Source organism: Loxodonta africana, chromosome Y, assembly GCF_030014295.1.
Source record: "Loxodonta africana isolate mLoxAfr1 chromosome Y, mLoxAfr1.hap2, whole genome shotgun sequence".
Taxonomy (NCBI): domain Eukaryota; kingdom Metazoa; phylum Chordata; class Mammalia; order Proboscidea; family Elephantidae; genus Loxodonta; species Loxodonta africana.
In genome coordinates this window covers 13,466,478-13,493,935 of record NC_087370.1, presented here as the reverse complement: position 1 = coordinate 13,493,935, position 27,458 = coordinate 13,466,478, and the positions used below count along the sequence as shown (strand labels likewise).

The window sequence follows — 27,458 nt, the reverse complement described above, 5'->3', positions numbered from 1 at the left end:
TTCTTGTTGTTGTTATAGCTGGAGATAATTGGCTTATGTCACATTTTCTTTTCCTCAGAACTCAATATACATCATTTCATTGTTATCCGACATTGAATGTGCTCAGCAGAAATCTAAGATCACCCTGATTTTTTTATCTAGTGGGTGATTTGCATTGTTTTTCTGAATGTCTGTGTAATTCTTATGCTTGTATTTGATAGTCTAGTCGATGGTTCTCCATTTAGAATCTTATATTGTGTTTGATGTCTGAATCATGATGTGCCCGTTCACTCTTCCAATTCATTTTTTTCTTTGAATTTTAGGGTATATGTGTCATACAGTTTGTTGAATTGTCTTACTCAGAAGCACCATTGCTTCCTGAGATGATTCTTTTCTCTCCATATCATTTAAATTTTCTGTAATTGTTTGAATGTTTTTGTCTTCCTTTTTTTAAATCTGCATTCGCTGTTTTGTTTTAAAACTTCCAAATAACACTCCTTTGCACTTTAGCGATGTCTGTTTGCCCCTTTTCAAGTTCTGAAGTAATGTTGATTTGGGCATCAGTTTATTGCTTTAGCTTGCAGTCTCCCTTTTCATCTCATTTTTATCGTCTTAGGATATTCATTTAATAATTCATTGTTGTATAGTGTGACACAGTTATAGAGAAGTTCCACTGTTAGTCGAGTAATGTTTCCTTCAAAGTTGGCTTGTCTTCTTATATTCTCTCTTTTCCCCTCCCCCTGCTTTTAGCTGTCACATATTTGCATAGTTGATAGTTGTGTGATTCCTTTTTGTCTTGCTCATGTTCTCTACTGACATTGTTTGGTCTCATATAAACTTGTGACTTCATAACACTTTTCCTGCCTTGTATGAGAAGTTCTTGTTTCCCTTTCCAAGTTACAATTTGACAGTCAAGTTTTTTGTCTTCCACCATTTTTAAGTAGCCTAAGGAGAAAATGGAGTCCCTGGGAGGTGAAAATGGTTAATGTGTATGGCTCCTAGCCTGTGTTTGGAGGTTCTAATCTACCCAGAGGGGTCTTGAAAGAAATGCCTTATGATCTGCTTCCAAAAATTCAGCTGTTGACAAATCATGGTTTTACACTGACATGCACGAGATTACCATGAGTCAGAATTTACTCAATGACAACTGATTTTTTAGAATACTTAGAAAATACTGTGTCTCCAAAAGTTTATTTAAACATACGAATTCAACCTACCTAGCTAGAGGCATCTCACATTTTCATTGAGGGAGGGGTATCCTTTGAGCTACAGCTTGCTCTTAAATTTGTGATGTAGTTCTGGAACCTTCATTTTTACCAGAGAGAGTCACTAGCATTGTCTGATTTCCATGATTACCTGCTTCACCCTAGGAGCCATACTGTTATGCCTCAACCAAAAGAGGAAAAAAGTAAGGACACACTGGGTTTGGGAGTATTAATGAAAAATTTCAGGACATTGTAACTCACTGTCACTCCTGGAATGGGGTGACTGGAGTAGGTGGGGGAATGGTTAAGAATGAATCTGTGTTGTGCCCTTCCTTACGATTCTAGAATCCCCTCTAGTTTTCCTTCTATTACTTAAAAAAAAAAAAATCCCTAGTTTACTTTGTTTTTCTTTTGTTAGTTCCTCTTAGTCTTTTTTTATTCACTTGCTTCCATATTAGGGAAGGAAATCTCTGAATTGCAAGTTAAATTTGTTGCATTAACTCAAAAATTATGCTAAGCATGTTAAAAAAAATAATGCTTTGAGGAACGTATATCAAACCACACTGCAAAGACCAATAAGTCCTACGGTGTTTAAGTAATACATTTATGAACAATTTAATTAGCAGAAAGACCGTAAATTAAATTTCTTTCAATTCCAGATCATTGCTTTTTACATTAATTTCAACTAAACATTAGGTTAATTAATTCATTAAATAAACAAGTAGATATTTTGTGTTAACTGCAAGTACAGCGAGACTGTGTCTTACATACTTTGGACATGTTCAGGAGGGATCAGTTCCTGGAGAAGGACATCATGCTTGGCAAAGCAGAGGGTCAGTGGGAAAGAGAAAGACCATCAACGAGGTGGATTGACACAGTGGCTGCAACAATGGGCTCAAGCATAACAACAATTGTGAGGATGGTGCAGGACCGGGCAGTGTTTCGTTCTGTTGTGCATAGGGTCACTATGAGTTGGAACCAACTCAACGGCACCTAACAACAACAACGTGTTATGTATTATATAACATTATATAATATTAAGACTATAGTTTTTCTGTTTTCTTATTATAACTGCTGGAACAACAATGTTTAGTCAACAATATTAATGAAATTTTGGTTTTTACTTCTGTGTTTCTTACAGCCATCTGTTATTAACTGTAGAGACTCTTGTGATACAACCGTGTTACAACTGGACTGATTCCTTACGGTGTTATTTTACACTTAAAGCTTGTGCCCTTTTTCTTTTTACTTTCAGATTATGAAATCGTTTCTGCAAGATGATCTGTTCTTGAATTGGAGATTTTTAAGACTGACATATGCTGATACTTCATCTTCTATAAGTAGAGTATAATTTCTTCTCTTGCAACAACTGCATAGGCAAGCTTAATTGCCAGGATCTGTTTTGTGTTGAGCATGACAGCCACAACTCATGGCTCTCCAGTAGGAGGGAATGATAATGAAGGCCAGGCTTCTGATGGACCGCCTCAGCCCCCATTACAACAGAATCAGGTATGATATTAAACATATCCGTTAGAACTATATTATTTTGGGTACTATGGAATACTCAATGATAGTGCATGTCCTGAATTGTAATGAAATAATCATAAAAGCTATTATGACTGTAAATTACACTTTAGAAAAAATGACCCCTCATCTTTCCAAAATTATTACCATTAACAGTAACTCAGTGTCCTCTAAGCAGATGACTTGCCTTTTCCCCCTCCCTTCAATTCCTGGTAACCACTACTAAGCTTTGGCATCTATAGGTTTGCTTATTTCCTTTGTTTGGGATTATGCAATATTTGACCATTTGTGATTGACTTATTTTACTCTGTATAATGTTTTAAAGTCCATCTGTCTTTTAGCATATGTCAGGATTGCATTTACCTTCATGGTTGAGTAATACTCCTTTGTATGTGTGTACCATATTCTGTCTTTTCATTCATCTGTTGATGAATGCTTGGGTTGTTTGCAGCGTTCAGCTCTGGTGAACAGTGCTGTAGTGAACATTAGTGTACAGGTTTATTTTTGCACTCTTGCTTTCAGTTCCTTTGGGTATGTACCTAAGGTTAAGATTGATGGATCATATGGTAGTTCTATGTTTAGTTTTTTGAGGAACCACCCAGCTGTTTTCCACAATGACTTTATACTTTGGCATCCGTACAAGCAGCGAACGAGGATCCTGATATCTCCACATATTCTCCAACACCTGTTTTTCGTCCATTTTTTTTTTTCATAGTCACTCTAATGAGAGTAAAGCCATATCTCACTGAGATTTTGATGTGCCTCTCCCTAATGACTAAAAAAGGAGCTCTGGTGGTGCAGTGGTTTAAAGTACTCAGCTGCTGACTTAAAGGTCACTAGTTCAAACCTACCAGCCACTCCATGGGGGATAGATGTGGCAGTCTGCTTCTGTGAAATTACAGCCTTGGAAATGCAGTGGGGCAGTTTTACTCAGTGACGCAGAATCAACTTCACAGCAATAGGCTTTTTTTATTTTAGCGACTAATAATGTTGAACATTTTTTTATGTGCTGGTTGGCCATTTGTTTTCATGTCTATTTAAGTATGTCAGTACTTTTGAATGAATTATATTGTATGTATATACCACATTTCAAGTTCTTTGCCCATTTTTTGATTGGGTTTTTTGTCTTTTTGTTTAATTATAATAGTTCTTAAATATTCTGGATATTGAAAGTGTTTTCATAGATCCCAGTTCTTTGACAAAATTCTCCAGCATTTACTGTATGAATTCATGTTTTCTTGCACATTTATCACCCATGGGTCTTTTTCTATTGCCACGTTTTTTGTTTTTTTTTGTGGGGGGGGGCTTTAATTTTCCATCTTGTTGTCCTATCTAGTGGTTACATTGAATGCTGAAAAATTTTATATAAAAAATTGATTCCAAGTGTTCTCATCTTCTAGAAAAGGTCACTGTTCTTTTTTCGATGGATACAGTGTTACTAATGATTTTAATTCAGTCACAGACTATGTTGAATCAGAGCTGCATAAGACTCAGTCTGTCCTTCTTTGCCAGGTTATCAACTGAGTATATAGTGTGGGTCCCTTAGCCCTGCAGATTCCAAACTCTTGGTCCTGTGAAAGTGCTGAAAAAATTGTCTCTGCCCTTTTAGAGGCTCCCACTTAGGTTTTGATTGTTGCCAAATGTGCACCTGAACATTGAGTGTATCCTGACAGTACATCCAACATTGTGCTTCCACCTGACTGTAATGGCATAATTTTAGCCTGTTGCTTCAAATAATGATCTTAAAAAGTGACTTTTATTGGCAAGCTCTTGCAGGACTAACTTGGCTGCCCTCTAACTTTTTTTTTTTTTCCATTTTTAAATTTTATTGTGCTTTAAGTGAAACTTTACAAGTCAAGTCGGACTCTTACAGAAAAATTTATAAACACCTTGAATGTAGTCCTTATTGCTCTCCCCCTAGTGAGACAGCACACTCCTTCCCTCCTCCATTTTTTTGTGTATCCATTCAGCCAGCTTCTGACCCTCTCTACCCTTACATCTCCCGTTTAGACAAGAGATGCCAACGTAGTCTCATGTGTCTACTTGATCCAAGAAGCTCACTCCTCACCACTGTCATTGCGTATCCCTTAGTCTAGTCCAATCCCTTTCTGAAGAGTTTGCTTTAGGAATGGTTCCTGTCTTGGGCTAACAGAAGGTCTGGGGACCATGACCTCTGTGGTCATTGTAGTTTCAGTCAGACCATTAAGTCTGGTCTTTTTACAAGAATTTGAGTTCTGCATCTCCCTGCTCTCCTGTTTCTTCAGGGGTTCCTTGTTGTGTTCCGTGTCAGGGCAGTCGTCGATTATAGCAGGACACCATCTAGTTCTTCTGGTCTCAGGCGGATGTAGTGTGTGCTTTATGTGGCCATTTCTATCTCTTGGGCTCATAATTACTGTGTCTTTGGTATCCTCGTTGTCCTTTATTTCAGGTGGGTTGACACCAATTGATACATCTTAGATGGCTGCTTGCTAGCATTTAAGACCAGAAACCACTCTCGAAAATGGGATACAGATTGTTAATGGATTTTATTATGCTAGCTGACTTAGATGTCCCCTGAACCATGGTCCTCAGACCCCCACCCCTGCTCCTCTGGCCTTCGAAGCGTTCAGCTTATTCAGGAAACTGCTTTTGGTACAGTACAGTGGTGTTGACCTCTCTTGTATTGTGTGTTCTCTTTTCCTTCACCTAAAATAGTTCTTATCTACTATCTCGTTAGTGAAAACCCATCTCCCCTCCCTCCTGCCCTCCTTCCCCACTCTCGTAACCATCAAAGAATATTTTCTTCTGTTTAAACTGTTCCTCGAGTTCTTATAATAGTGGTCTTATACAATATTTCCTTGTGCAACTGACTATTTCACTTAGCATAATGCCTCCACATTATGAAATGTTTCACGAATTCATCGTTGTTCTTTATCGATGTATAGTAGTCCGTTGTGTGAATGTATCATAATTTAGTTATCCATTCACCTGTTGATGGGCACCTTGGTTGCTTCCATCTTTTTGCTATTGTCAACAGTGCTGCAGTGAACATGGCTGTGCATGTATCTGTTCATGTAAAGTCTATTATTTCTCTAGGGTATATTCCAAGGAGTGGGATTGCTGGATCATATGGTAGTTCTATTTCCAGATTTTTAAGGAAGCGTCAAATCGATTTCCAAAGCAGTTGTACCATTTTACATTCCCACCAGCAGTGTGTAAGTGTTCCAATCTCTCCACAACTTCTGCAACATTTATTATTATGTGTTTTTTGGATTGATGCCAACCTTCTTGGAGAGAGATGGAATCTCGTTGTAGTTTTGATTTGCATTTCTCTAATGACTAAAGATCCTGAGCATTTCCTCATGTATCTGTTAGCCACCTGAATATTTTCTTGAGTGAAGTGTCTGTTTATATCCTTTGCCTATTTTTTAATTGGGTTATTTATCTTTTTGTTGTTGAGTTTTTGCAGTATCCTATAGCTTTTAAAGATCAGATGATGATTGGAAATGTCATAGCTAAAAACTTTTTCCCAGTCTGTAGGTAATCTTTTTACCCTTTTGGTGAAGTCTTTGGGTAAGCATAGGTGTTTGATTTTTAGGAGCTCCCAGTTATCTAGTTTCTCTTCTGCATTTTTAATAATATTTTCTACACTGTTTATGCCATGTGTTAGGTCTCCTAGCAGTGTCCCTATTTTTTCCTCCATGATCTTTGCCATCTTAGATTTTATATTTAGGTCTTTGATCCATTGTGAATTAGTTTTTGTGCATGGTGTAAGCTATGGGTCTTGTTTGATTTTTTTGCGGATGGATATCCAGTTATGCCAGCACTGTTTGTTAAATGGACTGCCTTTTCCCCCATTTAACTGCCTTTGGGACTTTGTGAAATATCAACTGCTCGCATGTGGATGGCTTTATGTCTGGATTCTCAATTCTGTTTCATTGGTCCACGTGTCTGTTGTTGTGCCGGTACCAGGCTGTTTTCACTACTGTTGCGATATAATAAGTTCTAAAATCAGGTAGAGTAAGGCCTCTTACTTTGTTCTTCTTTTTCAGTAATGCTTTACTTATCTGGGGCCTCTTTCCCTTACGTATGTCATTGGTGGTTTGTTTCTCCATCTCATTAAAAAAATGTTGTTGGAATTTGGATCAGAATTGCATTGTATCTGTGGTTTCTTCTGGTAGAATAAATATTTTCACAATGTTAAGCCTTCCTATTCATGAGCAAGGTACGTTTTTCCACTTACGTAGGTCTCTTTTGGTTTCTTGGAGCAGTTTTTGTAGTTTTCTACATATAGGTCTTTCACATTTCTGGTTAAGATTTATTCCTAAGTATTTTATCTTCTTGGGGGCTACTGCAAATAGTATTGATTTGGCGATTTCCTCCTCGATGTTCTTTTTGTTGGTGTAGAGGAATCCAACTGATATTTTTATGTGTATCTTGTATCTTGATACTCTGCTGAACACTTCTATTGGTTTAGTAGTTTTCTTGAGGATTCGTTAGGGTTTTCTGTGTATAAGATCGTGTCATCTGCAAATAGAGATAGATTTACTTCTTCCTTGCCAGTATGAATGCCCTTTATTGATCTAGCCAAATTGCTCTGGCTAGGACCTCCAGCACAGGCTTGAATAAGAGTGGTGATAAAAAGGGCATCCTTGTCTTGTTCCCAGTCTCAAGGGAAATGCTTTCAGACTCCCTCCACTTAGGATGATGTTGGCCATTGGTTTTTTATAAATGCCCTTTATTATGTTGAGGAATTTTCCTTCTATTCCTATTTTGCTGAGAGTTTTTATCATGAATGAGTGTTGAACTTTGACAAATGACTTTGCTGCTTCAATTGATAAAATCATGTAGTTCTTGTCTTTTGTTTTATTTATATTAATTGTTCTTCTGATGTTGAACCATCCCTGCATACCTGATATGAAACCCGCTTGGTCCCAGAGAATTATATTTTTGATATGTTTTTGAATTTTTGTGGCTAGAATTTTGTCGAGGATATTTACATCTAAGTTCATAAGGGATATAGGTATATAATTTTCTTTTTTGTGTGGCGTCATTACCTGGTTTTGGTATCAGGAATATGCTAGCTTCACAAAATGAGTTTGGGAGTATTCCATCCTTTTCTGTGCTCTGAAATACCTTTAGCAGTAGTGGTGTTGCCTCTTCTCTGAAAGTTTGGTAGAACGGTGCAGTGAAGCCATCCGGGCCAGGGCTTTTTTCTTTTGGGAATTTTTTGATTACCTTTTCAATCTCTTCTTTGTTATGAGTCTGTTTAGTTGTTATACTTCTGTGTTAGTTTAGGTAGGTAGGTAATGTGTTTCTAGGAAATCATCCATTTCTTCTAGGTTTTCACATTTGTTAGAGTACAGTTTTTTATAGTAATCTGATATGATTCTTTTAATTTCAGTAGGGCCTGTTTTAATATTGCCCATCTCATTCCTTATTCAGGTATTTGCTTCCTTTCCTGGTTTCTTTTGTCAGTTTGGCCAGTGGTTTATCAATTTTGTTGATTTTTTTTCAAAGAGCCAGCTTTTAGTCTTGTTAACTCTTTTCAATTGCTTTTCTGTTTTCTGTTTCATTTAATTCTGCTCTTATTTTTATTATTTGCTTTCTTCTAGTGCCTGAGGGTTTCTTTTGTTGCTCTCTTTGTGTGTGTTCAAGTTTTAGGGATAATTCCTTGATTTTGGCCCTTTTCTTCTTTTTGTATGTGTTCATTTATTGATATAAATTTATCCCTAAGCACTGCTTTTGCTATGTCCCAAAGGTTCTGATAGGAAGTGTTTGCATTCTCATTGGATTCTATGAATTTCTTTTTTCCGTGCTTCATGTCTTCTATAACCCAGTTGTTTTTGAGCAGGATATTGCTTAGTTTCTAAGTGTTTGATTTCTTTTCCCTGCTCTTTCTGTTATTGATTTCCATTTTTATGGCATTATGGTCAGAGAAGATGCTTTGTAATACTTAAGTGTTTTAGATTCTGCTGAGGCTTGCTTTATGACCTAATATGTAGTCTATTCTGGAGAATGATCCATGTGCACTAGAAAAGAAAGTATACTTGGCAGCTGTTCATAAGAGTGGTCTCTATAGGTATGTAAGGTCGAGTTGGTTGACTGTGGCATTTAGATCTTCTGTGTCTTTATTGAGCTTTTTTCTAGATGTCTTGTCCTTCATTGAAAGTGGTGTGTTGAAGTCTCCTAGTATAATTGTGGTGCTGTCTGTCTCACTTTTCAGTGCTGTTAATGTTTGTTCCATGTATCTTGATGAGTACAATAATTAGTCTCCTTTGTGGTTACTTTAATATTTACTTCTGTTTTTCTAAGTTTAAACGTAGCTCTTATTTCTGTATATCGCTTTATCTTCCTTTCAATATAAAAGATCTGCGACTGCATTTCTTAGTCCCTCTTTATTATTTTAATGTGGTCTTCTTTTACTTAATGACATTGCTCTTTTCCCGTTTTGATCATTTATTTAACTGTGATTTATTTTTGTGTTTTCCCTGTCTGGGTTAACATCTGATTGCTCTGTTCATTTTCTAGTCTTGGTGTTATTGATTTTCTAACCACAGCACTCCTGTTAGTATTTCTTGTAGTTTTGGTTCGGTTTTTATAAAATTCCTGAACTTCTTTTTATCTGGAAATGTCCTAATTTCACCTTCATATTTAAGAGACAATTTTGCTGGATATATGGTTCTTGGCTGGCAATTTTTTTTCCTTCAAAACTTGGTGTAAATCTTCTCATTGCCACCTTGCCTGCATAGTTTCTGCCAAGTAGTCCGAGCTTAATTTTATTGACTCTTCTTTTGTAGGCGACTTTGGTTTATCCCTACCTGCTCTTAAAATTCTCTTTTATCTTTGGTTTTGGCAAGTTTGATTATGTCTTATTGACTTTTAAAACCTACCTTATGTGAACTTTGATGAGCATCTTAGATTGATACCTTCCTGTCTTTCATGATATCAGGGAAGTTGTCTGCGAAAAAATTTTCAACAGTTCTCTGTATTTTCTGTTACCTCATGCTGTTCTGGTACACCAATCACTCTCAGGTTATTTCTCTTGATAGAGTTCCTCATAATTCTTGAGGTTTCTTCATTTTTTTAAATTCCTTTAAATGACTTTTCTTCAAATATTTTGGCCAAGTGCTTTATCTTCAAGGTCCCCAGTTCTGCTTTCCACTTGCTTGATTCTGCTCCTCTGACTTTCTGTTGAGTTGTCTAATTCTATAATTTTTATTGTTAATCTTCTGAATTTCCAATTGGTGTTTCTGTATGGATTTTTACACCTTATTAAATTTTTCATTATTTTTTTGAAAAGCATTTTTAATTTCTTCAGTTGTTTTATCTGTGTGTTCTTTGACTTCTTCTGAGTATTGCCTGATGTCCTTCATTATGTCTTGAAGAGTTCTGTGTATTAATCATTTGAATTCTCCATCCAGTAATTCCAGGGAGGCACCTTCATCCAGAAGATCCTTTGATTCTCTGTGTTGAGAGCTTACTGAAGTGATCATGATCTGTTTCTTTATGTGGTTTGGTATTGACTGTTGTCTCTGAGCCATCTGTGAGTTTTCGTATTAGTTGATGTTTGCTTACTGTATCCTAGTTTCTCGCTTTGTTTTGTTTTGATATGCCCAAATAAGTTTCTTGAGTGTGCTAGTTTGATTATTTTTGCCTTTGGAGCAGATGCCTAGAGCTGTTATCAGCTGTTTAATAGTCAAAGCTGTGTCAAATGTCAAATACCAATCTCTCCACCACACAGTTTAAACAGTTGCAGTCTGCCAACAAGGGCCTATTTTCCAGGAATAGGCCCACATAGGTGCATGCAAGGGGGAAAGGTATTCAAAGTTCATGGACCATTTACACCTGGACAGGAGCCGCTTCTGTCCTAAGCCCCCCAGGTTAACAGAGCTGGAAAATTATCTTTTCCCCTCTGTTGTGAACTTATTCCTTCTCCAAGTATGGGAACATGGCTCAAGGCGTTCAAATGGGCCTATCTTAGGCCCAGGGAAATCAACAGCCACTGAAGCTGGCTTGGGGGCAGGGGCACAGTAAAATATACACAAGTACTTAGCTTTGCCAAGAGTGCGATTCTTCTCTGGTTCCGGAGGTGAGTAGGCTGAGCAGCTGACTGTTTCTCCCTGAGAAAATTGTAGCCGAATGCAACCACAGGCCCACCGCATCCATCCGCTTCTGGAAATGGTGCCTGAGGGAACTCAGCAACTCCTGTCCACTTCTGAACGGTCTCACTCTCCCCTTGCCACTTAGTCTGTTTTCTAACTTTGCCTTTGATGTTCAGGGCTTCTAGCTCACCATAAATAGAATCATTTCACTTGATTTTTCGGGTCTTTGTTGTAAGAGGCAACACTGGAAGCACGTGGCTATTCTGCCATCTTGGCCCTGCCTCCCTCTAACTTTTTTGAGGTTTGAACCTTTCTGGAGTAGTCTGTTTTTCTTACCCTAGTAGCTTAGTGCTGGTTTTAAGCAAACAGTTCACTTTTCTGGTTCCAGACAGAAGCACCAATCTGTTTACGCTTACTCTATCACACCTGGAAGGAGAAGCCAGAGTAAATAGTTTATTTTTTGTTTTGGTTTTTTAATTTGTTTGTTTACATAAAATAAAAGTCACTTTTCATGGTGTACAATATGAGGTTTGGCAAATGTGTAGAGTTTTGTAACCCACCCAATAAAATAAATATATAGAACACAAACAATTGCTTTTCCTTACCCCTTTGTAGTCAGTGCCCTCATCCCCATTTTGTGACAGTCCCTGCCCTAATTCCTCTAGTTTTCCCCGGTGACATGCAGATGAAATCGTACTGACTTACTCTTTTGATCTTAGCTTCTTTCACTTGGCATAATGCATTTGAGTTTCTTCCATGATGTTGCATGTAGTGATAGGTTTTTTTTTTTTCTTTTTTTTAATTGAGTAATACTCTCATATATTACAGTTTGTATATTCACCTATTTAACAGCATTTGAGTAAATGTACCAAGGTATAGGCTCAGAGTTTACTGAAAAAGAAGTTTATAACCTGAGTAGCCTCTAGTAAAGCAATAAAAGGTTGTTTTTTTTTTTAATCTTATGAAAAAGTAATACTAGGCCCAGATACCTTAACAGCCAAATACTTAACAAACGTAAAACGAGATAAAAACTGATTCTTCCCGATGCACTTTCCAGTTTAGTCTTCTAAAAAATATCTGATGTGTGTGAGGAGGAGCAGTGTGTTGCCTAATGGAATATATATATATATTTTACCGTTCTTTAAGTGAAGGTTTACAGCTCAAGTTAGTTTATCATACAAAAATGTAAACACACATTGTGTGGCCCTAGTTATTCTTTTTGTAATGTGACACCACACTCCTTTCCACCCGGATTTCCTGTGTCGTTTCATGGATACCGTCTGTGTCCCTTTCTCCCTTCTCATCTCACCTCTGGACAGGAGCTGCCTCTTTAGTCTCATATATCTACATGAACTAAGAAGCACACTCTTCATGAATATCATTTTGTGTCTTATAGTCAAGTCTACTCTTTGTCTGAAGAGTTTGCTTCGGGAACGGCTTTAGTTCTAGGTTAACAAGAGAGTGCAGGGCCATGTCTTCTGGGGTTCCTCCAGTCTCAGTCACACCATTAAATCTGGTCTTTTCATTAGAGTTTGAGTTCTGCACCCCACTTTTCTCCTGCTCTGGCAGAGACTCTGTTGTGTTCCCCGTCAGGGTGGTCAGTTGTGGTAGCTGGCCACCCATCTAGTTGTTCTGGTCTCAGGCTGATGTGTGTATAGCTTATGTGGCTCTTCTTGTCTGTTGGGCTAGTGTTTTCCTTGCGTGTTTGGTGTTCTTCATTCTCCTTCGCTCCAGGTGGGTTGGGACCAATTGATGCATCTTACATAGACGCTGTCCAGCTTTTAAGACCCCAGACACCATTCACCAAAGTGGGGTGCATAGCATTTACTTCATAAACTTTGTTATTCCAGTTGAACTAGATTTCCCTGAAACCATGGTCCCCAGACCCAGACCCTGCTACTCTATGCCTCAAAGCGTTTGGTTGTATTCGGGAACCTTTTTAGCTTTTGGATTAATCCAGTTTTGCTGACTGTCTCTGTGTTGTGTGTTGTCCTTCCGTTTACCTAAGATAGTTCTTGTTTCCTATCTCGTTAGTGAATACCACTCTCTCTTCTTTCCCACCCTCATGACCATCAAAGGATGTTTTCTTCTATTTTTAAACTTTTCCTTGAGTTCTTATAATAGTGGTCTCATACAACATGTATCTTTCTGCAACTGTCTAGTTTCACTCAGCATAATGCCTTCCAGATTCCTCCATGTTGTCAGATGTTTCACGGATTCCTCACCATTCTTTGTCGATGCGTAGTATTCCATTGTGTGAATATATCATAATTTGTTTATCCATTTGTCTGTTGATGGTCACTTAGGTTGTTTCCATCTTTTCACATTGTAAACAGTGCTGCAGTGAACAAGGGTGTGTATATATGTGTTCATGTAAAGGCTTTTATCTCTCTAGGATATATTCCAAGAAGTGGGATTGCTCGATTGTGTGGTAGTTCTATTTCTAGCTTTTTAAGGAAGCGCCAAATCGATTTCCAAAGTGGTTGTATCATTTTACATTCCCAATAGCGGTGTATAAGTGTTCCAGTCTCTCCACAGCCTCTCTAACATTTATTTTGTGTTTTTTGGGTTCATGCCAGCCTTGTTTGAGTGAGATGGCATCTCATTGTAGTTTTAATTTGCATTTCTCTGATGGCTGATGACCCTGAGCATTTCCTCACGTATTTGTTAGCCACCTGAAAGTCTTCGGTGAAGTGCCTGTTCATATCCATAGCCTATTTCTTAATTAAGTTGTCTTTTTGTTGTCGAAGTTTTGCAGTATCTTGTACATTTTAGAGATTAGATGCTGATTGGGCATTTCGAAGCCAAAATTTTCTTCCCAGACCATAGGTTATGTTTTTACTCTTTTGGATGAGTGTAAGTGTTTGATTTTTAGGAGCTCCCAGTTATCTAGTTTCTCTTTTGGTGTTTGTGCATTCTTAGTAATGTTTTATATCCTGTTTATGCCATGTATGAGGGTTCCTGGCTTTGTCCCTATTTTTTCTTCCATGATCTTTATCATTTAGATTTGATATCCAGGTCTTTGATGCATTTTCAATTAGTGTTTGCGCATGGTGTGAGGCATGGGTGTTGTTTCATTTTTTTGTAGATGGATATCCAGTTTTGCCAGCGGCATTTGTTAAAGAGACTCTTTTTCCCATTTAACGAACTCTGGGCTTTTGTCAAATATCAGATGCTCATAAGCAAAACCAAAACCAAACCCTTTGCCATCGAGTTGATTTGAACTGATAGAAACCCAATAGGACAGAGTAGTACTGCCCCATAGAGTTTCCATTGAGCACCTTGATGGATTTCAACTGCCAATACAGCACCAAGGATGAATTTATGCCTGGATTCTCAACTTTGTTCCATTGGTCTATGCCTCTCTCATTGCACCAGTCCCAGGTTGTCTTGAGTACCATGGCAGTATAATAGGCTACTTGGTGATTTGTTTGTCCATCTCATTAAAAAATGCTGTTGGAATTTGGAGCAGAATTGATTTAAATCTGTAGATGGCTTTTGGTAGAATAGACAATTTTACAATGTTAAGTCTTCTTATCCATGAATAGGGTATGGCTTTCCACTTATATAGGTCTCTTTTTGTTTCTTGCAGTAGTGTGTTGTAGTTTTCTTTGTATAGGTCTTATATGTCTCTGGTTAGATTTACTCTTTAAGTATTTTATGTTCCTTGGGAGCTGTTATAAATGGCATTGATTTGGTGATTTTCTTTTCAACGTTCTCTTTGTTGGTGTAGAGGAATCCAAATGATTTTTGTATGTTTATCTTGTATCCTGATAGTTTGCTGAAATGTTCTATTCCTGTAGTTCCTTTGTGGATTCTTTAGGGTTTTGTGTGTATACAATTTTATCATCTGCAAATAGAGATACTTTTACTTTTTCATTACCAATTTGGATGCTCTTTCTTTTTCCAGCCTAATTGCTCTGGGTGTGACCTCCAGCACAGAGTTGAATAAGAATGGTGATAAAAGGGCATCTTTGTCTGGTGGAATGCTTTCAGACTATCTCCATTTTAGATGATGTTGGCTTTGTATAAATGCCCTTTATTATGTTGAGGAATTTCCCTTTTATCCCTGTTTTGCTGAGACATTTTATCATGAAGGGCGTTGGACTTTGTCAGATGTCTTTCCGGAAACAATTGATAAGATCATGTGGTTTTCGTCTTTTGTTTTATTTGTATAGTTTGTTTACATTAATTGTTTTTCTAGTGTTGAACCATCCCTGCATACCTGGTATGAATACTACGTGGTCATGGTGAATTGTTTTTTTGATATGTTGTTGAATTCTATTTGCTAGAGTTCCGTTGAAGATTTTTATGTCTGTGTTCTGGAGGGATATTGGTCTGTAATTCTCTTCTTGTGGTGTCTTTACCTATTTTTTATATCAGGATTATTCTGGCGTCATCCAATGAGTTTTGGAGTATTCCATCCTTCTCTATGCTCTGAAATACTTTTAGTAGTAGTCGTGTTAATTATTTTTTCTGAAAGTTTGGTAGAATTCTTTTGTGTAACTGTCAAGGCCTTTTTGGGGGGGAGAGTTTTTAAATTACCTTCTCAGTTTTTTCTTTTGTTATATGTTTATTTAGTTGTTTTACCTCTGTTTGTGTTAGTTTAGTTAGGTAATGTGTATTAAGAAATGTTGCTGTTTCCCATAGGTTTTCAAGTTTGGTACAGTTTTTCATAGTATTCTGTTGATTCTTTTTTATCTTAGTTGGATCTTTTGTGATATTGCCCTTCTTATTTCTTATTAGGGCTATTTGCTGCTTCTCCTGTTTTGTTTTGTTTTTGGTGTGTGTGTGTGTGTTAGTTTTTTCTAAGAGTTAACTTTTGGTCTTAAGTGTTTCAATTGTTTTTCTATTCCATATTCCATTTAATTCTGCTCTAATTTTTATTATTTGCTTTCTTCTGGTGCCCAAAGGCTTCTTCTGCTGCTCTCTTTCTATTTCTTCAAACTGCAGGGTTAATGTTTTGATTTTGGCCCTTTCTTCGTTTTTGGATGTGTGCATTTATTGCTGTAAATTGACCTCTGAGCACAGCCTTTGCATTGTACCAAAGGTTCTAGTAGTATATGTTTTCCTTCTCATTTGATTCTGTGGATTTCTTTATTCTGTCCTTAATTTCTTATATAACCCGGTAGTTTTTGAGCAAGATGTTGTTCAGGTTCTGTGTGTTGGATTTTTTTTTCCTTGCTTCTTCTGTTGCTGATTTGTACTTCTATGACTTTATGGTCAGAAGACATGCTTTGCAATATTGCAATTCTTTGGATTCTGCTAAGGCTTGCTTTATGACCTAATATGTGTTCTGTTCTAGAGGATGTTCCATGTGCACTAGAAAAGAAAGTATACTTGGATGCTGTTGGGTGGAGTGTTCTGTATATGTCTCTGAGGTCAAGCTGATTGATGGTGGCATTTAGATCTTCATTTTTTTTAATTCTTTTATCTGATTTTTCTTCAAATACATTGGTGCCAAGTGCTTTATCTTCACAGTCACTAATTCTGCCTTCCACTTGCTTGATTCTGCTCCTCTGACTTTCTACAGAATTGTCTAATTCTATAATTTTATTGTTAATTTTCTGAATTTCTGATAGCAGTGTTTCTATGGATTCTTGCAGCTTGTTAAATTTATGTTCTTGAATAACCTTTTTAATTTCTTCAGCTGTTTTATCTGTGTATTCCTTGGCTTGTTCTGCATATTGCCTGATCTCCTTCCTTATGTCTTGAAGAGTTCTGTATATTAATCTTTTGAATTCTGCATCTGGTAATTCTAGGGAGGCACCTTCATCCATAAGATCCTTTGATTCTCTGTGTTGAGAGCTTGTTGAAGTGATCATGATCTGTTTCTTTATGTTGTTTGATATTGACTTTTGTCTCTAAGCCATATATAAGTTATCATATTAGTTTATTTTATGTTTGCTTACTGTACCCTAGATTCTTGCTTTGTTTTATTTTGATTTGCCCAGATGGGTTGCTTCACTGAGCTACCTTAATTATATTTGTGTGTGGAGCTCTGACGTCCTGTCAACAGATGGATAGAGCTGTTATCAGGTATATGAGATTATGAGTTCACTTACTTTTCTTGTTGGATTCAGCTCGTTTGTCCTGGTAGCAGGTCATCAAGTGTGTGACACAGTCTCTGTCGTTCAACCTTAGAGGGACAGGGGTGTTTGGTGTAGGTACCAATATCTGATTGCAGCAAAGAGTCACTCTCTGAACAAGGCAGGGGGCTGAGAACCATCCCCCGAGTGTCTCTGAGGAAGGCGTGTCCCTGTTGTCTAGAGCGTACAGGTGGGTGGTTTCTGCAGATGAACCATGGGCACCCAGTTCATCTGCTTTTGGTTATAAGGACTGGGAGGTACACCAGTTAATCCTGGACGCCTGTCACGCATAGGTGGCTAGGTGACCTGAATGGAGCCACTAGTCCTTATGCCCCTCATCTGGTTAGGTGAGGACCCTGTTGAATAGGCAAAGCAGTGTCAAATATCAAACACCTATCTCTTCACCATACAGCTTAAACAGTTGCAGTCTGCCTGCAAGGGCCTATTCTGAAACAGGCCCACACAGGTCCACGCAGGGGGAAAGGTACTCAAAGTCCACAGACCACTTGTGCCTTGACAGGAGTTCCTTCTGTCCTGAGCTCCCCCGGTTAGTGGAGCTGGAAAATTTATCTATCCCCCTGATGTGAATTAATTCCTTCTCCAAGACCGGGAACATGGCACAGGGCACTCAACAGGGCCCAAGGAAATTAGTAGCCACTGAAGACAGCTTGGGGGTGAGGGGTGTGGGAAAATATACGGAAGTGCTTAGCTGTTCTTCTCTGGTTCTGGAGATGAGAGTAGGCTGTGTGGCTGGTTTCTTCTCCCCGTGGAAACTGCTGCGGAACAGTACTGGCCCACCCAGCAGTTCCTGGGAATGGTGCCTGAGGGGTCCCTGCAATTTAGGTCCAGCAACTCCTCTCTGCTTCTGAACCACCTCTTTCTCCCCTTGCTGCTCAGTCGTTTTCTAACTTTGCCTTTGATGTTCAGGTCTCCTAGCTTGTCGTAAGTACAACTGTGTCACTTGATTTTTCCAGTCTTTGTTTTAAGAGGGATCGCCAGAAGCATCTGGCTATTCCGACATCTTGGCCCTGGCTCCCCAAGATTCTTAATCGTATGAAAATAGTCATATTGAGCCGAAAAAGAAAAAAAAAAGCATGATCTCAATTTTCCTGAGAATATACAATGGATAATTAAAATATAATAATTTAACAAAATCTGTGTTGCTGAATGTTGTACGTATGTTATAAAAATTTAAGTTTGAAATATTTAATTTTTAATTAAGAACACTTCACCTGATTCTTCCAATGAGAATATGCCAACAACACCCCCAGATGAACAAGGTCAAGGTGATGCCCCACCACAGCATGAGGATGAGGAACCTATATTTCCACATACTGACCTGGCAAAGTTAGATGACATGATCAATAGGTGAGTTTGTTTTGATGTGTTTCTTTTAATGGAAGTAATGATTTGAAAAATCAGATTGCTTTATCAGTGTTGCAACTTGTAGTGAACACAGAAAGTAGAGAGTAGATTGCAGTGTCACCATATGCTCACTGCCTTCTTAATAGTTTTAACATTGTTAACCCGTTGTTACTAATGCATACATTTCTCCAGGTTTTAAAAAGTGAAAGAGAATGATAGTGTGAATAAAAATTTCAAATTATTGATTCTGTATGACCCTAGTTGGTGTTTTTTTTAGATCTGTACACAGGGATTTCCTTTTGTGGGCTTATGTAGGTGGTTTTTCATTGGTACATTGGTTGCTAGAGTTGCTAAATGAAATTTTTTGATTCTGGGATGCCCATTTTCTGTGGCAGAAGCATTTAAAAAAAAAAAAGGGTTTTCGGTGCTTTTCACCTCCATGTGGTGGTGGCTGAATTTTCTTAACGAGCTATTTCTCGTGTGTCCAGATGAATGAGTCACACTATTAGAAAATTCTTAGATGGGGAGAAATTTAATCAAAATTGAAAAAGATGGGTTTTTTTGTAAAGAGAAACAATAACAAATATAATAAATATATATAAACACTTATTGAAGAATATTGGCTGGGAAACCTGTTGCTCAATCTGCTGGGAATGTTGATAAATAATGTTCTGAGATGAGCTGGAGAAATCAGCCATACTCTCCTGTTTATTTCTTTCTGTGATAAAGATCAAAACAAGACATTTGTTACATTGTACCTTTTTTACTACTCTAAACCTGGAGAGAGCACTTTCTCACTAATTTGAACAAAGATATATATTTAATTGATTAGTTTTAGTGTTCAGTGAAAATTAATAAATAAATTCTTCTCTCGTTGTATTTCTTGCTTGCTAAAATATTGCCCTTTAGTTGATTCCAACTCATAGTTTCAGAGGAGCTCCTGGTGGATTTGAACTGCTGACCCTTTGGTTAGCAGCTGTAGCACTTAACCATTATGCCACGAGGGTTTCCTTCTTGCCAGGATTTTCTTCTTGCTTGGAGTGCTTTAAAAAGTACTGTATGTAGATATAATAGATGTCTCTTAGTGTCCAAAAGCAGGTAATTTGTAACCTCTCTTAAAATATACATAATTATACATAGTCATCTTTAAAATTTTTGTTATTTTGTTTCTTTAGTGGTCAACCAATAAAGCATATTTTTATTGTATAATAATTCTCAGGCCTAGGTGGGTGGTTCCTGTTTTGCCAAAAGGGGAATTAGAAGTTCTTTTAGAAGCTGCTATTGATCTTAGTAAAAAAGGTGAGTTGTAAAAAAGGTGAGATGATGCTGCATTTTCCTCAATATATATTACTATATATTTCCATTGTCCTGAAGGCTTTGTTTTTCTGTAAAATGTTACTGTATAATCATAAACTCTCATGTGTCGCTGTGCTTTCTGGTAAGAGTTACATAATCCTAGAGGTTATAGAAAGCTTAGGACACCTTTTAAGGACATCTCTAGACCCTTTAAAGTTATATGCAGAGTTTTATGTATGTTTATATTTCTAAGGAGAGGATTTATTGTTTTATTAGATTATTATGTGGTTGTTAACTCAAAAGTTAGAAAAACATTTTCCAGAATATCTAGGTTTTTTAAATTAATTTTAAAATAAAGCTCATACTATTTTTAAAACTAGTAGTGGTCATATGACTTCAGATATATTTGGTGACTTTTTTTTACACCTAAGCCATTTCTTACTGAGAATTATGTTGATTTCCAAATGATTTCAATGCAAGTTACTTACACTTACCATTTAATAAGCCAGACCAGTTGTTGTCCAGTTGATTCCAACTCATGGAAACCCTATGTGTGCAGATTTTCAATGTTGTGGCCTTTTCGGAAGTAAATCAGGCCTTTTAAAGTGCCTCTGGGTGAGTTCAGAAGCCTATCTTTCAGTTGTATTCAAGTGCTTAACTGATTGCCCCACCCAAGTAATCCTTATCTTTTAGTAGACTGGTTAAAATGGAGTTGATCAGAGAACTGTGCTAATGGAACCCTTTCTTACCCCTTGATTGAAATTTGCTATTTCATTAATATTGTGTGCTTCTAGTAAGCTGTGTATCTTGCATGGCTGATTTTGTATTTAAACACGCACAGAAAACAAATTGTTTTTATCAAAAGAAAAAAAGATTTGAGAGACAAAATATATGTAGCTTTGTTTTCCTTTGTGTGTGTCTCTTTTTCTGTTTGTTTTGTGTGTGTGTCTGTGTGTGTGTGTGTTTGGTTGTTTTCCTCCAGCAACCAGTAAAGAAAACTGTCTGAAGTAAAAGTTTAATGTTGGGATTAATCACTTTCTGATGACTTGGTTTGCATTTTAGATGCAATTGAATTCTTTCAGCGGATCATTGAATTTTGTAATGTTATTGTATTTGTTTTTAAGGTCTTAAAGGCTAAAAGAAAAGGCAGTAGTACTTTTTTTTTCTGAGTCATGAACAAGAACTTTATTCATCTTCGAAATATTGTACCTACAGGTGTTTTTTTAAACTATCATTAGGCAAATTATTAATTTTTTTGGTGTGTTTCTGAGTGTGATTTGTGCTAAATCTGCCCGACTTTGTGGGAGAGGTAACAATTTGATTTAATTACCAATTATTACCCTACAGTCATTTAAATAATGTTATAGTATGCTTTTTAATCCTAGGGAAAAATACTAGTGAGATATGAAAATATTATAAAAGTTTCTTATTGCTCAAATTTCTTTTGTTCATTTGCACATTTATTCATTAATTTACTCAATATCAAGGACTTTTGTAGTAAACATGTTTTAGGCTCTGACAGTACACAGTGAACTAAAAGTAAATGTATTTCATTTAATAGCATTGACGTTTAGTGAATGTTTCATTTGCCAGGGGCATTTCACCTACGTGTATTTTCTGGGGCCATGGTTACTTTTAGGCAGAATTTAAGCTCTTTAAAGTATAGTCCAGGTTTTAAGTAACATACAAATATGTATATAATCAAAATCAAAGTATACTTTATTGTGCATATTGAATTGTTTCTGAATTTTCAGTAAGATCTTTGTGTTTGAAGACACATGAGTATATTGCTTTTCTTAAATCAGACAACATTAAAAGAAGACTGGTAGATGCCAAGATGTGAAAGAGATTAACTAGAGCCACAATACAGGACTCATCCTTTAAATATGATACTAAATAGACAATTCATTCTCAAAATAACATTTTAAAATTGTTGGTATATTAAAGTTTTGAACTGTATTTTCAATGAGTGAAATAGAATAGGCTGATTCTGTCAGTAACTGTTTCTTGTTTAGAGTCCAGTGTCATATTTTGAAGCTTTTGCAATTAGTTGTTCTGTTACTTGATTTAATGTAATTTCATATACTTTAATGCTGCTATAAAATTTATTGAGGTGCAGTTTAATTTTTCCTAAATCCTACATGTTTTCAGTATAATCAGGTTGTCCTTTTGACCATTTATAATGGTGTGTCTCATTTCAAAAGCTACAGTACTGTTTTTGAATTGAAACAAATTATTTTCCTATTCTTTGCATTATATAATTGATTAGAGAAATGCTTTCTTTACATTAGGCTTATTTTAACTTTCTTCACTTCTAATACAGGTCTTGATATTAAAAGTGAAGCATGTCAGCGTTTTTTCCGAGATGGGCTAACAATATCTTTCACTAAAATCCTAATGGATGAGGCAGTGAGTGGGTGGAAGTTTGAAATTCATGTGAGTCTTACGTTTGCTTTTTAGGGTTATGTTTACTACGTGGTGATTCCTTTATGTTTGGTTTTAGAAAACTTTACTCTGAATAACATATTTGGTCTATTAATTAAATCAGTTTAAAAAATGAGAAGATTATAAATTATAGACAGTTAAAGGTAGTGTAATCTTTTAAAATGAGCCTGGGGTTTTTGAATTACAAAACCTTGGTTCTTTCTGTCACCTGGAGTTTTAAGTGCCTTGTGACCTAATGCAAATCACTGTTTTTCATTAAATGTATGTTATTGATTGTCAGTCCCCACTATTTTATGTACCATTAAGGAAGAAAAATACCCTAGATGGGGAGTCTAATAGGATATCCCACATATAGATGCCCCATTGCAGGCCTGTAATTTCAGTGCAAAAGTTAAATAAAAAATAAACTTGTGGTATAGAAATAATAAACAAAAAAACCTTGAAAGTTTTAACCTTAGCACTTGCTAGAGGGAAGAAGAAAAATTTATGGGAATTAGACTATACAATCCAGTCCATAGAAAAGTTTGTGGTATGAATTGAAGCTACAATTGTGATAACAAGAAAAAGTCAAATGATTTAAAGTGCTCCCAGATTCAGAGTGTCTTCAAGTGACTGCCAGAGTAAATACAAGTCCTCTTGGGAATTACTTTCAGTCTAGAATACAGTCATATTCCAGAGATCTTAAAAAGCCAAAAAAAAAGTTTATATTATTAGAATCATGGTATTATGGTAGTTACTCCAAGTCTGTGGTCCTTATCTGTGAAATGGGATCAGCCAAAAGCTGTGAAGCAAACATTCTCTGTGTGCCTTAAATTTCAACCTGTAAGTATAATTTTCAACCTATAAAGTATAACTTTGACATTTCCCACCAATAACCATGGCATGTTAATGCCAGCATTTCCTGATTAATATAAGTTTTTTTGTGTAGAAATAGATACTTTGAAAATGATGTGTGACTTTTGAGGTAAGCCTTACATTATAAGTGTATTCTGTTTCAGATATATGGCGCTAAATAGTTAGATTTTGGAAGTATTGATTCTACTATACAAATTCCAAAGAGTGAAAATGATAATTCATATCTGTCCTATGGACATAGAGCAAACACAACCTATGGTGCCTTCTTTCTATGTAACCCTTCTCAAGTAGTTTTGAAGATAGGCACAGTGCAAGTATGAAGTAAATAAATACTAATATATTTCTATTGATATATCAAGTTTGATCACAGCATTATTGCATGTCAGCAGAATCCAAATGACCAGTATGGAAAGATGGAGAGAGGTTATTAATAATAAGAGTGCCGTATGTGCATATGTTTGAAGTTGCTACGTTGTCGTATTATAAACCAACTTTTCTTTCCTTATATAACAGAGGTGTATTATTAACAATACTCATCGTCTAGTGGAGCTTTGTGTGGCCAAGTTGTCCCAAGACTGGTTTCCACTTCTAGAACTTCTCGCTATGGCCCTAAATCCACATTGCAAATTCCATATTTACAATGGTACACGTCCATGTGAATCAGTTTCCACAAATGTTCAGTTGGCCGAAGATGAACTCTTCGCTCGTTCTTCAGATCCTCGATCACCAAAAGTGTGTGGTTTGTTATTTTAAAAATACGTGTTTTAAAATTATATTGCCTTTTCCACAGAATTTTAATGATATGAACATTCTGTTAACGTGGTGAAGAGTCGTTTCTTATTGCTTTAAAGGGATTCCACATCATATTCTTTCTCTTTTAGATTCTCTTTTTTTAAATGTGTGATAAAAGTATGTTCTGCCTTCTGTTTATACTGTTAAATGTTTTCCTGTGTTTAAATACTGAAAGTCTGATAATCAAATTGCTATTGAGACATTAAAGTAAACAATATGCCAAACGGGAGCCTTTTTTATACCTGGCCTGCTAATTCCATGGTTTTGGCTTTTTTTTTTCCCCTCTCTTCGTGTATATGGTTTGCTGCTGTTTTCTTCTGTCCTTCTTCCTTGGAGTTAGTTGTAATTGGACTAACATAAAATAGAACATACTTTCTCTTTGAAATAAGGATGTAACTGAAAGTTTACTAACTCCACCCAAGACTTATATTTTAATCGATACTAAGATTACTAAGATCAAGTGTATTGTAAAAAATGCCCAATAACATGTCATGAAAGCTAAATGGTAAAAATTTAAAATGTCAAGAATACATGGTCTGTATATAAATGTATTCTTTTTTTAAAAATATCGTACTGACTTTTTGGTGAACATTTACAAAGCAAACTGGATTCGCATTTAACAATTTCTATATGTATTTTTCAGAGACATTGGTGACCTTTTCCACATTGTGTCAACATTTTTATTATTTCCATTCTAAGTGTTCTATTTCATTATTCTTGCTTGACGGCTGCGTCCTCCCCCGCCCCCGCCGCCCCTGCCCCCGATTTTCTCATTTTTGCATTAGAGTGAAATGTTGACTTTTTGGTCTTATATATGTGGTGGTTCTTTTTGTTTTTAAATCCAAAGGAGATCTCTCTTTATGAGCCAGTCTGTTATATAGCTGAAAAATAACCTCCAAGAATAGTTTCATTGCAAGTTTAAAAGGTATCTGAGGGCAATAATCTCAGAGATTCCTCTAGTCTCTGCCATTCTAGTAAATCTGGACTTTTTTTAAGAATTTGAGTTTTGTTGTACAATTTTCTCCCTTTCTATTCAGAACCATCTATTGTGGCCCGGTCAAAATGGTTGGTAATGGTAGCTAGGCACAGCCTTGTCCTTCCGGTCTCTTGATAGATGAGGCCATGGTTCATGTAGGCAGTTGGTCCTGTAGACTAGTTTCTTCTTTGAGGCTTTGGTTCTCTTCTTTCTCTTTTGCTCCAGACAAATAGAGACTAGTAGCTGTAGGTTAGATGTCCAGTCACAAGCTTGTAAGACCCCAGAGTTCACTTAGTGGTCTAGGATATAGAACTTAAACTTTGTAGCCTATGTGCTGCCAGTTGACTGTGATATCCTGCAAGACTGTGGTCCTAATAAACTTCAAACTCATTAGACCAGTCCTCCAAGGCGTTCGGTTATATCTGGGAGATATCTGTGACAGTGCTCCTTATGTGTTTTATAATACGTGCAGTGCATACAGACATGTATATAAATATTCCTGCAGATACAACTGTGTATGCTCACATGCATACACACAGATATCTTCCTGTACTCATATGCATATACATCTACTTACGTAACCACTCAGTTATTTTTTAGTAGTTAACTGCTGTTGTTGCCAAATTGTGTGTGTTACAGTATTTACCAATAATGTCCCCTGTTCTTGTGTACTTCTTAGTGTCATCCTTTACCTTGGTTAAAATGTACTGATGTCACCAACATTCGGTGTTGCTTTTCCCATCACCAAAATAACAAATATTTACTATGTAGAGTGACTCCGTCTCCCTGTCTCTCCCATCCCTGGTAACCACTAAAGGACACTGTTACCTGTATATGTATCTGATTTTGTCTTTGTAGACAAAAGTGGCATCATAACAATATTTGTCCTTTTGTGCTTGATTTATTTCACTCAGTGTAATGTTTTCAAGGTTCACCTGTGTTGTAGCATGTAATATTCCATTTATAAACCACATTTGTTTATTCATTAGTATTTTGATCAACATTTAGGTTGTTTTCAGCTTTTAGAAATTATGAATAGCACCGTAATGAACGTTGGTTTGGTGTACATGTGTCTGTCTGTGTTGCTGCTTTCAAGTCTCTTGAGTATATACCTACGTGTGGAATTGTTCAGTAATATGGTAGTTGAAATGATCAAAGCTTTCCACAGTGGTTCTACCATTTTTTATTCCCACCAATAATTGGGATGAGTCCCGAAAAATAAGGTAGTACCCTAAAGTTCCAGTTCTCACAGGTTTCACTCTATATGCCAAGATATTTTGATTGCTTTATATTAACCTTTTAAAGGTAAGTAAGAAGTTATAAAAGTACCATAATGAATTCATTCAGAAATAAGAGAATTGGTTTACTAGAGATTTTAAATCTATTTAGATTCCCTTCATATATAACGTAACAGATTATAACAATGTATTCTTCTTAAAGCAGCTAAATTTTATTTAGCTTTATTTGTGTACTGAATGTTTTTCTGTGTAAAATGTACGGTCTTTTTTTTTCTGCCTAAGCATAGTAGTAAAATGGCCCCAGTTCCCGTTTTTGTTTTTCCCTAAAATTTGGCTCTTTAACAGACAAGATTTAAAAGACAATTAATTCCTGGGTATATGAGTTTTATGTTAATACAACCTTTTAATCATTTTACATTCTTACACATAGAAACACTTTTAGCCACACACACTTTGCCTAATTCCTGTTAACCAGCTATGAGTGAGAGATGAACAAATTCTAGTTGTCCCTCTCAGTCACTCTGTAATTGCTGTGCTATTCCCGGGTCAAGGGATACGTAAGACAAAGTTTTAAGCCTTCATAAGCATATGTATGACTCTATAATACTGATATTTTGTGTTCTTTTTTAAAGACAATGTGACAGTTATTTTATTGGGTTTTCTATTTCTATGACTATACTTAATTACTAACCTTTTTTTTCTTTTTACTTGAAGGAGAGATTAACTCTTATTAACTGAATTGCAGGGTTGGCTAGTGGATCTCATCAATAAATTTGGCACATTAAACGGGTTCCAGGTTTTGCACGATCGTTTTATTAATGGACCAGCATTAAATGTGCAGATAATTGCAGCCCTTATTAAGTAAGTTATGTTTTTAAATGAGTATTCAGTGCATTATAGAACTTACTGTTTTATTGCCATCATTATAGTTGTGATTCAGTTTATTTCCTCTTATTTTAAACTGGTAACTTGGACATTTATTTAGGTACGGTTACTAGTCTAAGAGCTTGGTCCTTGTTGGTTTTAAGAAATTAAATATTACAGAAGTTTCCCATCTTCCTAATTTCAGACCATTTGGACAATGCTATGAGTTTCTCAGCCTACGCACAGTGCAAAAGTACTTCATTCCAGTGATAGAAGTTGTGCCACGATTTTTAGAAAATCTGACTGACGAAGAACTAAAAAAAGAAGCAAAGAATGAAGCAAAAAATGATGCCCTTTCAATGATTATTAAATCTTTGAAGAATTTAGCTTCCAGGGTTCCAGGACAAGAAGAAACTGTAAAAAATTTAGAAATTTTTAGGCTGAAAATGATACTTAGGTAAGCTATTTAAACTCTTTAAGTAATTGCTTTTGTTAATTCTTAGAGTTATACTTACTTCAGATTTCTCTTACAGATTACTGCAGATTTCTTCTTTTAATGGCAAGATGAATGCTTTGAATGAAATTAATAAAGTGATATCTAGTGTATCGTATTATACTCATCGGCATGGTAACCCTGAGGAAGAAGAATGGTTGACAGTTGAACGAATGGCAGTAAGTTTGTTTGATTCTTACATGGACAAAAATCTACTTGAGGAAAGAGCTGGATTAGTACTAAGTAATGTTAA

The 27,458-nt window shown here is 36.3% G+C and overlaps 1 protein-coding gene across 1 annotated transcript in view; it reads left to right on the top strand.

Moving 5' to 3' along the window:
* Positions 1 to 27,458, top strand: part of LOC135229096 (probable ubiquitin carboxyl-terminal hydrolase FAF-X) — a 174,634-nt gene that overhangs the window by 28,811 nt on the left and 118,365 nt on the right. Inside the window, exons 3-10 of the mRNA XM_064278896.1 lie at positions 2,440 to 2,693; positions 18,104 to 18,249; positions 19,466 to 19,545; positions 21,866 to 21,978; positions 23,356 to 23,574; positions 26,594 to 26,709; positions 26,918 to 27,169; positions 27,246 to 27,384. Coding sequence (XP_064134966.1) covers positions 2,598 to 2,693; positions 18,104 to 18,249; positions 19,466 to 19,545; positions 21,866 to 21,978; positions 23,356 to 23,574; positions 26,594 to 26,709; positions 26,918 to 27,169; positions 27,246 to 27,384 — 1,161 coding nt within the window. The 5' untranslated portion in view covers positions 2,440 to 2,597. The remainder of the gene's footprint in view (positions 1 to 2,439; positions 2,694 to 18,103; positions 18,250 to 19,465; positions 19,546 to 21,865; positions 21,979 to 23,355; positions 23,575 to 26,593; positions 26,710 to 26,917; positions 27,170 to 27,245; positions 27,385 to 27,458) is intronic.